General features: G+C 41.4%; 1 protein-coding gene across 1 annotated transcript in view; it reads left to right on the forward strand.

Annotated features, from left to right (window-relative positions):
• The first annotated feature begins 551 nt into the window (after positions 1-551).
• LOC141986539 (uncharacterized) overlaps positions 552-17,463 on the forward strand; it is a 99,065-nt gene continuing 82,153 nt past the window's right edge. Inside the window, exons 1-8 of the mRNA XM_074951114.1 lie at positions 552-729; positions 1,620-1,720; positions 4,455-4,524; positions 5,836-5,966; positions 9,230-9,318; positions 12,965-13,064; positions 14,879-14,922; positions 15,905-15,982. Coding sequence (XP_074807215.1) covers positions 552-729; positions 1,620-1,720; positions 4,455-4,524; positions 5,836-5,966; positions 9,230-9,318; positions 12,965-13,064; positions 14,879-14,922; positions 15,905-15,982 — 791 coding nt within the window. The remainder of the gene's footprint in view (positions 730-1,619; positions 1,721-4,454; positions 4,525-5,835; positions 5,967-9,229; positions 9,319-12,964; positions 13,065-14,878; positions 14,923-15,904; positions 15,983-17,463) is intronic.

A 17,463-nucleotide genomic window follows, 5' to 3' on the forward strand; every position in this document is an offset into this window, starting at 1 on the left:
TTAGAGTAACAACTCGGAGCCAATCTCAACCCTGCTCGTTCTGCTTGCACCTTGCATCCTTTTCCCAATCATTCTCTGGCTACAGCTTTTTAAAATTGCAAACTTCTTGGGGCTGTAGCTCTGCCTTTCTATTGCTGTACAGGGCCTAGCACGTTTTGGTGGCTCAATAACAAGCCTACCCTCCTGGTTCTGTCTCTTTGCCCACAGGCTACCGAGGTGACCCGCAGCAGGAGCCAGCGGGTGGGTTGTTGTTTTTCGCACGTGGTGGAACAGGCCTGGCTGGTGACTTTTCGGTGGAGGGAGGGAGGCAGGCACGGCTAATCTGTCACTAGCTCGCGGGGCCCCTAGTGCTGCCAGCCCAGGGCTCTGCCCCGGAGCCAGGGCAGGGCCGGCTCCCCGCGGCCTTGGTGGGGACGGGGCAGCACCGATCGGGCCCGATCCAGCCGCGGGGAGGAGTCGGGAGCCGGATCGGGCCCGGGGCTGAGTCAGCGACGGCCCGGCCCAGCCCTTCGCCTCCGCCTCCCGCCCCTGCCTCGCCGCCCGGAGCCACCATGAGCTGCGCCGCGCTGCTGGGGCTGAGGGGCGCCGCTGCCCCACGGCTCCTGCGGGCCACAAGCAGCAGCTGCCGCCGCTGGAGCAACCTGGGCGGCGGCTCCTGCGAGCCCCAGGCGGGCGCGGCCGTGCGGGTGGGCTGCGCCGCGGGCTTCTGGGGAGACACGGCGGCCTCAGGTACCGGGGGAGCGGGGCCGGGGAGCGGGCTGGGGAGATGCACCCGCTCCCCCCCAGCAGCGCGCACCGCGCCGCACCGCCACACACCGCACGGCCTCCCGGCTGGGGTCCCCCACAGCGCTGGGGTGGGGTGACAAGCCAGCAAAACAAGCCTCTCGTCACCGGAAGCGGACGGGGCGGGCGCGGTGTCCCGGGAGCGCGGGGCGGGCGGCGCGCGGAATGAGAGCCGCTGCCGCGCCTTGCCCCGCTCGCCCCCGGGCGCAGGAGCAAAACTGAGGCAGCCCCAGGAGTCGGAGTGTGTAGAGCCCGCGCTCCGTCAGCTCCCGTCCCGGGCGAGGCGGGCCAGGCGACTCCCCAGCCAGGGAGACGTAAGCTCGGAAAATTGTCGGCCTCACTTGATTGGAAGGAGCATTTCTAGTGGCATTGGCAAAGCCCGCACGGGGCCTCATCTTACCCCCCCGCCCTCCTTCTGTGTCCTAGGTAGTTCTAGATGTACGGTGTGGTGTTTTGTGTTTGGGCTCTTTGTTTTTTAAAAACAATTTCCCCTTCCTCTCCAATACATAAATAAAACAGTGATCACAACACTAAGCATCAGCCCCCAAACAACCAAATATGTAGTGTCCCATATTACAGGCACTTGCAGGTGTGAGTGATTTGCTCACACGTTGACTTTAACCCAATTGGTTAAGTGAATAAAATACCTTTGGTTAAGTGAGTAAAATTGTTTGCAGGATTGGGCCCAAAATCTTAAGTGATCTTTCTATCATTAATATATTGTCTCATACTTTGCAGTAATGTATGTTTTTCTGATTTAGTTTTTCAAAAATGAAACAGCTTTTATTATAAAATATGACTTCCAACTAAGAGTTACTTAATATCTTTTTGATTAGTTCCTCAGCTTCTCTATGGAGGAAAACTGGATTTTCTGGTTTTTGATTATCTTTCTGAAATTACGATGTCTCTGTTGACTGCTGCAAAAGCCAAATCGCCAGTAAGGAAAGAATTATTTTAATTATGAAATAATAATTCAAGCAATTTCACATGAGAAAAGAATCAAAAGAATTGTATAATTGCTGGTTTGATTTAGTTTTCTACGTTTTACAGTTTGAGCTGTTTGAAATGTTCAAATATCATCACAAAGTGATCAGTATTTTAAAAGTGCTTCAAATCTTTCAAGTTGCTGAGTGATGCAGGACAGTTGGCTGGAAAGCATTATCACACAAACATTAAGATTTTAAAATAAATCAGGCCCAATCCAGCCAATGGCTCCTGGAACTACTTGCATGAATAAGAATCTGTAGGAGTAGGTACTTAGTATTTACATAGGAAAATGTTAATAATCTTACAGTGCAAACGTTTAGTCTTGATTATTTTAATCTGAGGTGACGGCCGGCAGATCTGATTTGATTGACTAAACATAAAATCTTACTACTAAGAAATACCAGCAATATAGCTCTATTAGAAAGATACTGTTAATTGAAATACAAACATATTGGAAGATCAGAGTGTTATTTACTCTTGGAGGAATTCTGTGCCACTGTGTATGCACAGAATTTATGTCCCCTGCAGATTTCTTTGCTTCCCTGCAGAAAAATGACTTTCTGACGGGGAAGCTAGGGGAAGCCACAAGAGCGGTCGTGCGACCCTCCCTAGCAGTATATTTCGGATGCTCAGGGCAGCCGGCAGAGAGGTAAATCATTGTGGGGCAGGGGCCGGAACTGGGGAAGATCTGGCTGGTGGCTCGTACGCTGTGCCGGGCTCAACTGCTAGTCCCGGCTAGGCTGAAGAGGACAGGACTTCCTCTTCCCCTGCATGGCTTCTGGGGCCGGGTCAGACCCACCCACAGATTTCTCCCCCAGCTACAAGAAGCACTGTAAACTCCCCCCCCCTTGCTTCCTGTACCCATTGCTCCTCAGCTGCTGGGGGAGGGATCCGTGTACAGGGAGCTGCTTCCCCATCTGCTCTACCCCTGTGCATCCAGACCCTCTCAGACCCAGTCCCTCCTCCTGAGCCCCCCACCCCCGATGAGCTCCACTTCCCGTGCACCTGGACCAGCCCAATGAGCCACCCGGATCCCCACCCCACCAAACCCCATCCAGCTGCACCTGGATCTCTGCCTCACTCCCCCAGCATCTGGACGCCCCACTGAGCCTTCCCACACCCTACCGAGCTCTATCCGCCCCACACTCAGACTCCCCTCTGCTTAGGCCCAACCACCTTCACCTGGATCCCCTTGCAGAGTCCCATTACCATTGCACCAAGAACCCTCCAACAAGCCCCTGTGCATCCAGAACTCCCCCCCCCCCCCCGCACCCAGATTCCCCACTGAGCCGCCCACACCCGGATTGCCCCACACAGAACCCTCTTAACCCACACCTGGAGCCCCCCACACTAAGCCCCTCCACACTTAGATCCTACTTTGCTGAGCCTGCCTGCTCATACCTGGTTCACCTGGAATGGAGGGGCAGGACCCTGGGGTATTTCTGGGGCAGGCCCGATCCTTGCAACTGTATCAGGGTTTGGGTGCAGCCTCATTGCTGAGTCCGTGTCCCAGGGTGGTAGCTGCACAGTGATCTTCCACCTCTGTGCAGCCAGTGGCCTGTGCTCCCCAAAGGCATGCTGAAGCCTCCACATTTATTTGACAAATAAAATTTGCAGAATTTTATAGAATTTTAAAATACTGTGTGCAGAATTTTTATTTTTTTGGCGCAGAATGCCCGCAGGAGTAGTCACTGTAGTTTCTATTATTCATTCTTATTCTGTAAATTATAGTCATGTCTGAAAATAAGATGCACTTTAATATAAACATAGTAATAGTACAATAGCTTCATAAGTTTAATAAACATATTATAACAAAATTTGAGATTCAGATACCTGATCTTGGCTGCTCCAGAGATCGCTGCATTTCAGTGGAGGAGGAAATGATCCCTCACCATTCATATATCAATTTAAGGGTGGAATCTTGAGTGGTACTAAACATCATTAGCCTTTATTATTTCAGCAGTTGGCCAGTCCCTCATAAGGTCAGGCCTATTGAATTCAAAAGGAGTTTTCCCATTATCTTCAGTGGGAGCAGGGTTGAGTCCGTAGGCCTTGATCCTGCAAAGACTTAGTCACATGAGTAGTCCCACTAGATTGTGGATGAGTTCAATTTAATGTTAAAAACAATGGGCCAAATATCTGCTAATGAAACTGGCAAAACTTCATTGCCTTCAAAGGAGTTCCGTCAGTTTACGCCAGCAGAGAGTTAGGCACACATGGCTTGAAATTTGAATGCATTGTCTCAATTCATAGGGCTTCAATAAAACTTCTCCTTGAATGGGATAGCTGTGAATTGTTTTGTTGTACATTGTCAATATTTAGTATTTTACTTTATAATTAGAATTGATTGGATCATTTGTTCCCTATATGATTCCAAAGGCTAATTAAAAATAATGGTATTTATAATATATAATTAGACTCCTGTAAAAATATAGTGATGTCCGTTTGTGTTGTATTTATTTTAATCTATATATTGTTAAATTAAGGATTTTTTTATTTTAGAGAAACATTTTCCAGGTTTCCTTTAGAAAAAGAAATCCACCATTTTTAATTATAGAATTAAGAAAATGAGTATACGCTGTTTTTCGATCTTTTCTGCAATCTAAGAGCCAATAAAGAGAAGGAGTTGATTTACCCATGACCAAGATTTGGCAAGTAAATTATATAACTTTTTATTATTTCAGGATTTGGGTTACACTCCTGATTTTGTGTTGACTGCAATGGGTCCCTATATTAAGGACATTCACAGGAAAGGTATGCTATAGAATAATATGGGTTGGATAACTTTAATAATTTATAGCTTGATCTTTGAAGTGCTCATCACTCTTAACTACTATCATCTTCAGTATTAGTTGGGGTGCTCAGAACTTCACAAGATCAAATCCTTAGTGTTCATATCTTCATTGTGTACTTTGTTACTTCAAATCTGAATATAGGAAGTCTGACTGTTTTTTCTACGTTTTGAATGAAAACATTCAACAAAGGGAATTCTCATTTTCCCCATACCTAATACACTATATATTACCTACTGTATAAATTGAGCTATGCATTTATTTTAAAAGGGAAACTGCATTTTTCTTGTCTTCTTTGAGATGTACTTTTATCCAGTTTCATGTTAACTGTTTAATGAGTGGGGTGGGAAATGGTTTTCCCATCCCAGGGAATTTTCAAACTTGAAAAAAAAAATCCAAAACATTCCCTATTCTGAATTTGGCAAGTATCTTGAAAACTTTAGTGAACAGAAAATCCGGGAAAAAAAATTGATTGGGTCAACTGGAATGTTTCACTTTGATAATTCTGAAACATTTTGTTTTGATTTCAACCATTTTATTTTTCTCCTTTTTTATACTATAAATTACATTTCAAAATGAAAAGTCATTTCGAATTGAAAAACAACCTTTTCATTTAGAAAGTATCAAAACAGGATGTTTAGACAATTTAAAACTTTTTTTTCAAAATTTTGTCTAAAACCAAAAATCTATCACAACAAACCCTTTCCTGTGAACAGTTTTGCTTCTGATAGATCAGCATTTTCCAATGAAAAAACACGTCATTAAAAATTCCTGACAATCTCTATCTATTTATATTAATAGAGAGATAAAGTAGGTGAAGTAATATCTTTTACTGGACCAACTTCTGTTGGTAAAAGAGACATACTGATTTATACTAATAGAAGGTTTATGCTAATAGTATGCAGCCATACTGATATTCTTCACAACTCCTTAGAAGTCAGATTTGTGGATAAAAGGTAGTACTAATCTCCCTAAAATCCTCTCACAATTCCAGATTATGCCTGCAATGTTAGAATAGCTGTATGTTTTTGCCCAAGAGTCTTCAGTGAAGTAGTGAACAGTGTAGATGTTTAAATTATTATTAGGTTTGAGAGTTGTACCAGTCACAACTATTGTTTATCTGTTGACTTGATAAGAAAGCACAACATTTGGTTTATTGTTCTGATTGATCATGTGCTTGACAACATGCAACAGTGCATCCTGGGGCTCAGGTGTTAAGCCTTTTTTGTAGTATAACTGGTGGTTTTAACACTGAACTTTTTGTTCTGTTAAGGTGTTCGTGTCATTAGTAATGCTGGTGGAATGAATCCACTTGCGTGTGCTGCTGGTCTTCAAGAGGTGGCAAAGAAAGCTGATGTTGATTTGAAAATAGCTGTTGTTGCTGGAGATGATCTGATGGGCGAGGTATTTTATTGATATTTTATGGCTCAGTAAAAGTGTGGGAAGTTTGATTAATTCTTTCATACAGCACAGAGATGACATTTAAAATATGTGGTGTCATTGGGAGCGTCACTTTTGTTTAATTAATTATTATACATTGCATCATTATTTGAGAAAATAACCTCTGTCCTTGATCTGTTTTATATATGGCATGCACAAAGTTAAATGTATATTTCTCAAATCAAATTTATCTTAAATGAGCTAGATTGATTGCAGTCATGGCTGATTCCATAATCACTACTAGGGATCATGCTTTCTATTTGCTAAACTCAGAAGGCATGAGTTATCTGATCTGAGGGATTACAAGAGCCCAAAGTAGCTCGGGTGTTTCAGTTCTTAGTGGTATATTCTCAAAACTGACATGTTTAGTATAGATAAACAGTAACCTGAGTGTGCCTAAAAGCTAATGAATTCTCCTTTTTGAGCTGACATTGTAAAACTAGTTTTGGATCTAATGTACTAATAGCCGGCTCTCTGTTATTCTACCTTGTCTTTTGTCTGTGGTTCAACAAAATTCTAATCATACTAGTATTTCCAGTGGATCATGTTACAAAAGTAGATATTTATTTGTGGGGGCAAGATGAAAATGTTTCGTAACCAGACAGGACATTTGAATTTCTAGTATGTTTAACATTGAGAAAAATGTCAATTTTTTCCCAGCTATTCATGAACGATGGTACATAAGTTATGTGTTAGAAAAATAACTCATTTTAAACGGAATGATTTTTGTGCTTCGGATCCATTTAAAATAAAAGTTAATAATACAGTCCATGGGTGAAACCTGGCCCTACGAAAATCAGTGGGAGTTCTGCCATTGACTTCAGGGGCCAGAATTTCACCCCAAATCTGCTCCAATTCCCCTTGTGCTTAGTCTGAGTAGTTACTTTGGTTTTAGCTGTGGAGAGGCTGTAGAGTTGCTTAATTACTTTTCCCTTGAGGATACCTTTAATGGCAGATACCCTGGCCTGCCTCAAACACTGTAGTACTAGGCTTGGCAGTCTGCAGAAGGTGTAACTCCGCATGCATCAGGTCCGCAAGTCCTTGTCCACTTTGCACAGAAGCTCAGCCACTGTATCTAAGGCTCTCTGAGTGCAGAGAAGGCAGGATTTAGCCCTAAGCTATTTTTTATTTCTAGTTGCTGTATAAACTAAATAACAGTGAATCTTTGATCTCTTAAATCGAACATTCCATAGTTTGCACAGACTCAAAGCTTCATGTCTATTGACTGTTTCCAATACAGCAGAACCTCAGAGTTACGAACACTAGAGTTACCAACTGACTGGTCAACCACACACCTCATTTGGAACTGGAAATGCACAATCAGGCAGCAGCGCAGAGAGAGAAAAAAATAAAATAAAAGCAAATACAGGACAGTACTGTGTTAAATGTAAACTACTAAAAAATAAAGGAAAAGCAGCATTTTTCTTCTGCATGGTAAAGTTTCAAAGCTGTATTAAGTCAATGTTCAGTTGTAAACTTTGGAAAGAATAATCATAACGTTTTATTCAGAGATTACAAACATTTCAGAGTTATGAACAACCTCCATTCCCAACGCGTTCCTAACTTGGAGGTTCTACTGTAGCTTATAAAGTACTAGCTAGTTTCTTTAGTAGGTAACTTATTGTGATTTGGTTTAAGGTAGTTTATGGTTGGTAGGTTTGCCGTTTGGGTGCCTTAAGACATTTGAAATCTAGGTAATATTGTACTAAGAGGCTGCATTTTTCCTCTATATGTAGACCGCCTATGCAAAAACAAAGAGAATTAGAATGGAAAATGCTGTGTTTCATATAGTATTTTTTGCAGATGTGATTATTTTCCCTTTAACTCAGGAAGTCTAGCAGAAAATTGTTAGATATTTCAGTGCATTGTATGTTACACTTGATGGGAAAACTGATATAACTTTAGACAGAGATGGACACATGGTTGTTCAAACGTACTTCAAAGTGTCACAGATTGGTCTGCACCCTCTCAAATTATTAATACAGGGCCATGGCCAACCGACACTACAATTCCTAGCATGCCATTAAATGTGAAGAAAGCTGGAATCTGCTCCACTGTTTACAAATTAGGTGTAGCCCTTTGACTTCCGGGTGAAATCCTGACCCTACTGAAGTCAGTGGGGGTTTTGTCAGTGGGGGGGGCCAGGAATTCACCTTTGGTATGTTGCTGATCTGAGCATCCCATGACCACAGTTTAGACATTCCTGATCTGCAGTCAGCATTTAGATTCTCTAATTTGTTAGTCCAGTAGTCAAATAAGTGACACATAGTTATGTAGATGATAATTAGAGCCCTGTGTGGATTCAAAATTTGTATCTGTATCCGATCCACGATTTGCGAACACAGTCCTCCGATATAAAGCAGATATCCGCAGATTTGCAGGGCTCAAATGATAATGATCTGTATTGTTGACACTAAACATTTTAAATTGATAAATGCAGTGTGATAAAACTTTAGTGTGTGTAAAGTTCCAATATTACACTTAATAAAAAGAAATGTAGCAGAAGTGAAGATTTTTGTCAGATGCTAAGTTGCTAATCAATTAGAGTAGTCTCTGTCTTTATTAGCTTTGGTAATGAGAAATAGGGATGGACTGAAGAGAAAAGGTCAAAGATCAAGCCACTAAAATCCAGTTTATTAACTGGGTCAATACAGAAGGCCTGCCAGCACCTGTAATGTTGAAAGCTGTGTAGGATTAGACGTTAGGTCCTCAGAAAGGTTGTTTAGATAGGTAATCCAGATCCAAATATTGCATATGACCCCAGAGAAGTTTTTCCACAATTAATGAACTGTCAGCTCTCCACTTTAAGATTGAATTGATACTGTGCTACTGAAACCAGTGCGGTGAGGTCTGAGCCTCAACACTAGCTTCATTTTCTGACCTTTCAACTACTGTGATTACAGCAGATATTTCTGTGGAAAGGGTTTGGCTATGTTCAATTTTAAATGTATTAAGGACATCTGAAGAAACTGTAACTTACAATGAGTTGATAAATTGTGTAGGTTTATTATCTTTGAATCTGAAGACTTTGTTTCCTCTGACTTCACGAAAGCTCTGGTGAAAAAAGACTAACTCAGCCTCTTATTGGACAGTGTTTGTTAAAGCGATTTACTTTTTGTTAGGTAATTTAACAATACCATTTTGCCTAGAGTTACTAAAAGGTGGATATTTGCTGTTGTCTGATATTTAATACTGTAAAATATTCATAGACCTGGATGTTTTAACAGAAAGACAACCTAAAAGGAGCTGGTATCACAGATATGGAGAGTGGGAAGCCATTTCCAGAGAATATTCACAGCATGAATGCATATCTTGGGTGAGATATTTTAAAAAGTTGTATGTTTTGTACGTTGTTTTAAAAATGTTGATGTCATACACATTCTATTGATTGCATCAAGATTGTTTGTTTGTTTTGGTTTGCAAGTAAAATAATAATAATGTAGTGAATTAATGGTGTTGGGCAGCCTGCAAAATCAGATTTATTTTCTTTCTGTCTCATAAATATTTAGCACTGTGATTTTCCTGTAGTAGCTCTTTGGCATCACATCTCTCACCATTCGTCCTCAGCTTTTATTTCATGCCAAAAAAATTTTGTTCAGTTTAATTTTAAACAATACCAACAATCCCTTGAGATCCATATGCAGAGGCTCCTCTCCTTGTATGGAACAGGTGGCGGGGGTGGTGGGAGAGGGGGCAGCTGCTCTGGAGGCATCATCCCTAACCAAAAGCATTGGAATCTGTGGAAAAAAAGTAATATAATCTTAGGCTGCATTAGCTTTTCTATGGTGCCTCTCCTTGCTGTGAAACTCCTGATGAAGCTGGGCTGTCCAGGAGTCTCTGCGTAGGTGGCCCTGCCCTCCAGAACTTTTATGGATCTGAGGATTCTGGTAACCAAACTTCCTGACTGTCCCATGGGGAACATAAGTGTTCTTTCCTCCTGGGGGAAAGGTTCAGAGAAAACTTCAGAAGAGGAACTTTCAAGAGTTTTCTTCCGCTTGTCCCGCTTCTGCAGGTTTTTCTGTGGAACAGGGTGGTCTGGCCCATCATTCCTATTCTATATCACTATTTGACTGTTCAGAATTTTTTAATAGCTGTCCAGTTATAAGTATACACACATGCCTGGTTTACTTGCAGACAATGAATGTGTTGGCATATGATTCTTAAAAGACTAAGTGTCTTTAGTTCTCTTTTCTTTTTCAAAATACTACTTTTGTAACTCTTCTCTCTTTGATTTTTGGCAGTCCAAAGTCTTTTGTTTGCAGAGAACATAAGATATGTTTTAGCTCAGCCATAAGTTGTGGGTTTGATGCAGGGATCACTGGGAGAAACTGTGTGGCCTATTTTATGCAGGAGATCAGACTAGATCAGGGTTGGGCAAAATAGAGCCCGTGGGCTGGATCTGGCCGGTCTAACATTTCTGCCCAGCCTGCCTTGACTAACATTTTTGTCTGGCCTCCTCTGCCCCCTTGCGATCTCTGAGTCCGGGCTGCTAAAAGTCCTGCGGAGCAGCGGGGTGCTCAGGCAGGCTGCCTGCCTGCCATGGCCCCACGCAGCTCCCAGAAGCAGCCGGCTGCTGTTGGCATGTCTCTGCATGCCCGTGGCGGGAGGGAGGGGAAGGCAGTTCCGTGCGCTGCCCCCACCCCCAGCACCATCCTCATAGCTCCCCTTGGCCGGAAACTGGCCAATGGGAGCTGCAGGGGCGGTGCTTGCAGGCACGGGCAGCACATGGAGACCCGCTGTCCCTCTCCCCACAAGGGGTGCGCAGAGATGTGCCAGCAGCAGCCAGCCGCAGCCACTTCCGGGAGCGGCATGGGGCTATGGCAGGCAGGCAGCCTACCTGAGCTCTGCTACGCTGCTGGCTGGGAGCCACCCCTGGTAAGTGCCTCCCAGCCAGAGCCTGCACCTCGTACCCCTTCCCGCACCCCAACCCACTGCCCCAGGTCAGAACCCCCTCCTGCACCCAAACTCCCTCCCAGACCCTGCACCCACTTCCCTGCCCCAGCCCGGAATCCCCTCCTGCACCAAACTCCCTCACAGAGTCCACACCCTTCACCCTGTCGTGCACCCCAACACTCTGCACCAGCCTGGAGCTCCCTCTTGCATCCAAACTCCCTCCCAGATCCCGCATCCCCTCCATTAATATAGTAGAAATGTGCGGCCTGTGACGACTTACCAAAATTCGTGGAGTGGTCCCCCTGTGAAAATTATTGCCTGCCCCTGGACTAGATGATCATAATGGTCACTTCTGGCCTTAAAATATATGATGCTACATAGCATAATCAGATAAGAATACAAATATATTGTAAGCTTTTTGTTGTAAATTTACTGCTGATGAAAGTTGCCAGAGTTCTAGCCCATACTATATATAGTGATCTCCTAACATACCAGGTACAACATAAGCAGAAGCAATGCAGTATTCCCCACATAGCCCCATTATTATGCTTTCACACTGTTCCGTAGGGACAGCTTCTGTGGATAAGAATAGTTTTCATCTCACTCATCCTCTTTGCTGTGACTTCCCAAAGGTCTGCCCAGTGTATGTAATTTTTAAAAATAGCTACCTGCCCATAGTGAAGGGCACAGGGAATCCTCCCGTTTCTTTCACATAGGCCTCCAAAAGTCGTTACATGTTTTTTTTAAAAAAAAACCTCCCAAACAAAAATAGCTAATTGTTCAACTTCTCAAACATTTTCTTGCTGCAAAAATCCACATTCTTGCTGTGTGAAAGTGGAGTTTTCTTTTGGTCTCTTTAAGTAAACGGTTTCCGCAGACTTGTATGAAGACTACACCACTGCACATTTTACTGTCTAGGAAAATCTTCAAGTATTCAAGGAAAGATAGGTAAGTATTTTTAATGCAGCATACATATTTTTCTAGATGGAACAACAATGTTGAAAGAGAGCTCTCTTAGTTTGACAGTCAATATTTTCTTCTGAAATTGCTCTTGGCTTGTTTACTCAAGATATAAAAAAGAAAAGTTACAATGAGCTATACGTGAGGCAGCAGAATATAACAACAAAAAATGGTCACACTGGTCCATCTAGCCCAGTATCCTGTCTTCTGACAGTGGCCAGTGCCAGATTCTTCAGAGGGAATGAACATCACAGGGCAATTTATTGAGTGATCTGTCCCCTGTCATCCAGAGTCTGGCAGTTGGAGGTTTAGAGGGACCTAGAGCATGGGGTTGTCTCCCTGATCTTGGCTAATAGCCATTGATGGACCTATCCTACATGAACGTATCAAATTTTTTTTTGACCCAGTGATACTTTTGGCCTTCACAAGATCCCCTGGCAATGAGTTCTGCAGGTGAACTGTGCATTGGGTGGAATATTTCCTTGTGTTTGTTTTAAACCTACTGTCTATTAATTTAATTCATGACTGCTATTTCTTGTGTTATATGAAGGGGTAAACAACATTTCCCTATTCACTTTCTCCACACCATTCATGATTTTATAGATCTCTACCATATCCCCCTTTAGTCATCTCTTTTCTAAACTGAACAGTCCCAGTCTTTTTAATCTCTCCTCATATGGAAGCTGTTCCGTAACCCTAATAATTTTTGTTGCCCTTTTGTTGCCCTTTGTAATTTTCCCCTCTGTGAAATAATACTTGCTGTCCGATGTAAAACACTTTGAAATCTGAAGATCAGAGTGCTAAATATTATTGTTATTAATAAAAAATGGAACCCACAGATAACACATACCTCTTAATGTGTGTGAAGGCCACTTTGGCTGCACAATTTAGGTGGCTAGTTTTATTAGTTTGCCCTGTGTTTCTAATGAATGATCCTTTATATAATGAACATATTTAGATAATTAGAATGGGTGTTTTTAAGTTAATATCATAAAGGATGTGTGCGTGATACCTCTGGCATAGATTTAATTTTTAAAATAAATTTTAAAAATAGTTATTTTAGAAGTGTGAATTAAATACACAAAAAATGTTGTTTTTTGTTATGTCAGAGCAAGACCAATAAGCAGGGCTCTTGACCTTGGAGCTGATATTGTTGTGACTGGTAGATGTGTTGACAGTGGCATTGTATTAGGACCACTCATTCATTCTGTAAGTATAAGCCAGTTTTTCATAACTGGGACTTAACCCTCTTTTCGTACTATTGTGAATACATATGAATGAACGGTTAGTAATCATTGTCAAGTACTTTTCTTTTTAATTTAGTTTCTACATTTTAATAAAAATAATGAGATCATGTAGGTTTTGGCCTTTTCTTTGACATTTGACATTCATATTAATTCGCCATAAGGCACATGACATATGTCCAGTTTCATTTAATACATATGTTAAAATGGTCCCTTTAGGCCCTCTTAAGGCCTGGAGAGCATGGGGCTAGCCAACCCTGATTACTAAAGAGGCACACCTGAGTTGGATCAGGTAATTCCCTATAAAGGGCAGCAGGTGGTTGCAGTGAAAGTGGAAGCTAAGGTAATTGTAGAGAGACTGTAAGGAGTGAGAAAGGCTTCTCCTACAGGAAAGACCCTAATACCAACAGAATTTAGTAGCCTGACCTAGGAGGCTGAACTCCAGCCAGGTAAAGCCTGGGAGTGAATGTGAATTAGGACTCAGCTTTGGAACTCAACTCCCTACCTGGTGGGGGGGAGAGAGAGATTGAATTGGGTTTGTGACCTGGAGGGCCAAATTCCTACTTGCTGGGAAAGCAATAAAGAATTGGGACCCAGCTCTGGAAAGAAGTGCTGGGAACTCCGTACCTAAGAGGGGAGAGACAATGAATTGCGGTTGGGTCTGGAGGACCAGTATGTGTTGAGAGGACTAAATAAATTGTACCCCCAGAAGGGGAGTGACTTAGTTAACTTTGGACTGAGTGAATTATTGGGGGGACTGGAAGAGGGGGAGAACAGGCAGGGTGCCAGAGATTGATCTCTGGCCATAGGGGGGCATTCAAGAGGTATCTGGGTGTGGCAAGCTCTCTTGTTCCATCTGGGATTTATTGTTCAAATAATGTTCTATTTGAAGTACAAAAAAATAGAGCCACTGGGTGAAATCATGGCCCCATTAAAGTCAATGTGAGTTTTGGTGTTGATTTAAATGGGGCCATGATTTCACCCTTAATCTTTTCTACGTTCAAATTGTTGCACATAACCTTGTGAGATGGAAAACGTCCTTTGCCACAAGGTGGCACAAGTGCTTTTTTGTTTTGTTTATAAAATGCTGGTGAGCAGTTTTTTCTACTCTTCTGCTGGTCTGTTTTCTAGGGCAAAACACATTTTTTTTAAAGTTTAATTTTAATGTGACATTTCTCAGATTAATCTAGCTACAGAAATAACACAAGGCAGGATGTGTGGTGTTTTTTGAGCACTTATATATACAGAATACTTTTATGACCACACACCTTGGAATGTTGACATCTTTTTTTTCTTTTTGGTTCATATTAAAATATTAGTAGGTGTATATATGAATATAAGATTCATAGTTTATTTTAAAACCTTATTCTTTTTTGACTGCATGCTTAGAATGTCTAGCTAAACTTCTTTCCTTTTTTAGTTCAGGTCATTAGTAGTTGTTCTATTCATAACCTACTTAAATACGTGAGAGAAAAATTATTTAGTTTCTCTCACGAAAAGTTGCCATTATTACCCCCCGATTGGCCTGTATGTGGTTTTTCATATATTGCTTGTCTTCTCTGTTAAATAGTAAAATGAGTAATGCTGAATATTTCATTGCTTGTATTGTGTTAATTTTAATTTATTAATGCACTATACAATTAAAACAAACAAAAATCCCTTCAGATTTTCTAGGAAGATTGGGCTGCTGCCAATGGTTTATTACTCAGAGCATCCACTTAATTTTTTTATCTCTTGAAGTCTGTGTGTGTGTACATAATGTATTTGTATTTTTTTTAGTTTGGCTGGAACAGGGATGAGTTTGACTTATTAGCAGCTGGAAGGTAAATGATATAACTATTAACAATGTTATGAAATTGTCTTGATTTTTAAAATAAAATTAAGTGAGCTATTAAAGAGCTTCAGCACACCGAATACATGGGTGACCATTTTGTTGAATACACTTGATTGGATGCTACAGTTTATTAAATGAGCTCTTTAAAAAAGTAAACATTGTGAGAAGCTTTGGAACCTAAATTTTAATAAAAGAATGAGGAAAATTAAAAACATGCTTAAGAAACTATACAGATGGTTTGTGTCTATTTTGTGAGAAAAGGAGTGAAACCTTGTGTTATAGACAATAAGGTAACTGGGCTGGGTGCAGGTATTACTGGGTAAAGTTCTATGGCCTGTGGTAGACAAGAGGTCAGACTAGACGATCAGAATGATCCCTTTTTTGGCTTTGAAATGTATGAAAGTGTGATACTCAGCTAATCCCACTGGATCCATCAACAGGGCTGGTCAAAATTCAGAATGTCTGTTCTGCAGAAAATTCTGACACTTTTTGAAAAAGTTTTTGGCCTGATTTGGTATGAAAACTTGAAATATCAGAATTTCCTGCAGAACAGACGTTTTGAAAAGTTCTTGTTTTGGAAAAATTGAAACCTTTTGGTTTGACTATTACAAACAAAATAGGTCAGCCAGCTGCCCAACTCCTGGAAAGTCCCCAGTGGATTCCTTGTCATGAAGCAGGGTCCCTAAAAACCCTGGGAGCTCTGGTTTTAGCTGGGGGTTCCCAGGTCTGCCAGGCTCCCAGCTGTGCAGCAGGGAGCCTGAGAGCCCCAAGCTGAGTACTCAGAATCACTAGTCATTTTTGAAAATCTTGGCCTTGATATATAAAACTGCATCAAATAGCTATGAAGGAGGTGTCTAGCATGTTCCTTTCTGACTTATTTAACCCTGATTATACTGTACTGTTATATTTGTGGATAAGTGGCAGCTTGTTTTTCAGCATAGTTATTCATTGGAGTGTTTTTTGTTTTCCAGTCTTGCAGGCCATCTCATTGAATGTGGTGCTCAGTGTACAGGTGGAATATTCACAGACTGGCATACGATTCCAGACTGGTAGGGAGCTGTAATACTGATATAAAAGAGTTTGTGTGTAGCCATTAGCGCCAGTTTTCTACTCTGTGCTTTTTCCTGTCTGTGTATTTTGTCACATTTCCTCTTTAAGATACACATCCTTCGTATTTCTATTACCTTTCCTGACTACATAGGGCCTGTCATGCTCCAAATGGAGTCTTCTCATCAATTTCGATAAATGTAGCTCTGGGGCCTTTATCTGCATGTTTATTGTCCTTGGTATTGTTTTCTCTAAAATATATTTTTATCTTCTACTTTTTAGAATGATCTGGTATTATTCTTGGGTCTCTACTGTCTGTCTTCTCACTGTGTTCTTTGATAATGGCAATTGTATACTTTATAACTACTATGTCAATCCTTCAGTTGGATCACCCCAGCTGCTATGCTTTTTCTGTTGCAAAATATGTTTCTTAGTCCAGGCTTGATCTTGCAAGGTGCTAAACCCCTTCTGTGAATTACATAATACCTCCAACTACCATTCAGGAGAGAGTATTCAGTACCTCAAGAGTTAGCACCTCACAGGGTCAGATACTCTCTTTTCAGACCTTAGTTCATTAGTGGATAGTGTTCTCCTACACGTAATAATCCTAATGATTGTACAGTTTAGCCTGAGAATCTAGTGACAGAGTTAGTGTTTGTGGTAACAAGACATTCCGTTCAGCTTACAACGTTATAAAACTAATCATACTTACTGGCATATCCCCTTGTATCCTGCAGTACCACGAAACTGCTTAAAAATCCTATGTTTCAGAGTAGCAGCCGTGTTAGTCTGTATTCGCAAAAAGAAAAGGAGTACTTGTGGAACCTTAGAGACTAACCAATTTATTTGAGCATAATTTGTTAGTCTCTAAGGTGCCACAAGTACTCCTTTTCTTTTTAAAAATCCTATGTAACTGGATTCCAAAAGAGCTTTGTTATATAAAGTGAGCCAAAGAAAATGCTTTTTCCTGTAAAAATGCTAGTAGATCTTTGTTTCTGGGAATTTTTAATGCTAAATAACAGAGGTGTGTGGTTTTAATAAGAGAAGAGGGCTGGCTTGCTAGTATAGTGGATTTGTGTTCCAGCGCTTCTGCCCTGGAACACAGGGAAGAAAACTGACTCATTATAGAGTTGTCTTCTTAAAATTGGTCAGTTTTAAAATAGTTGGTTCCTATATGGAGGCCTGGATATATTAAGAAGTAAGATAACCAAACAAATTCAGTATCATAGTTAACTACTTCAAAATTATTAGACCTTTGACTCTTATGCTTATGGAAGTGTTTATTCTTTTGTATTTGAATGTTTGGAAGTGTACCTTGGCTCACGTAGGTCCAGGTGATTGAATAATGATTTTTTGTTTTTATTGTAATAGTGATCAAAATGCACCAATATCTGCTTCCCTATTAGCATACCACCAGCACTAGTGAGATGCCCATAAAGAGTCAGCTACAGCTAGTGGATTTGACGGAAATCTGTACATACTG

The sequence above is a fragment of the Natator depressus genome, chromosome 4 (assembly GCF_965152275.1).
Source record: "Natator depressus isolate rNatDep1 chromosome 4, rNatDep2.hap1, whole genome shotgun sequence".
In the NCBI taxonomy this organism is placed as follows: Eukaryota; Metazoa; Chordata; order Testudines; family Cheloniidae; genus Natator; species Natator depressus.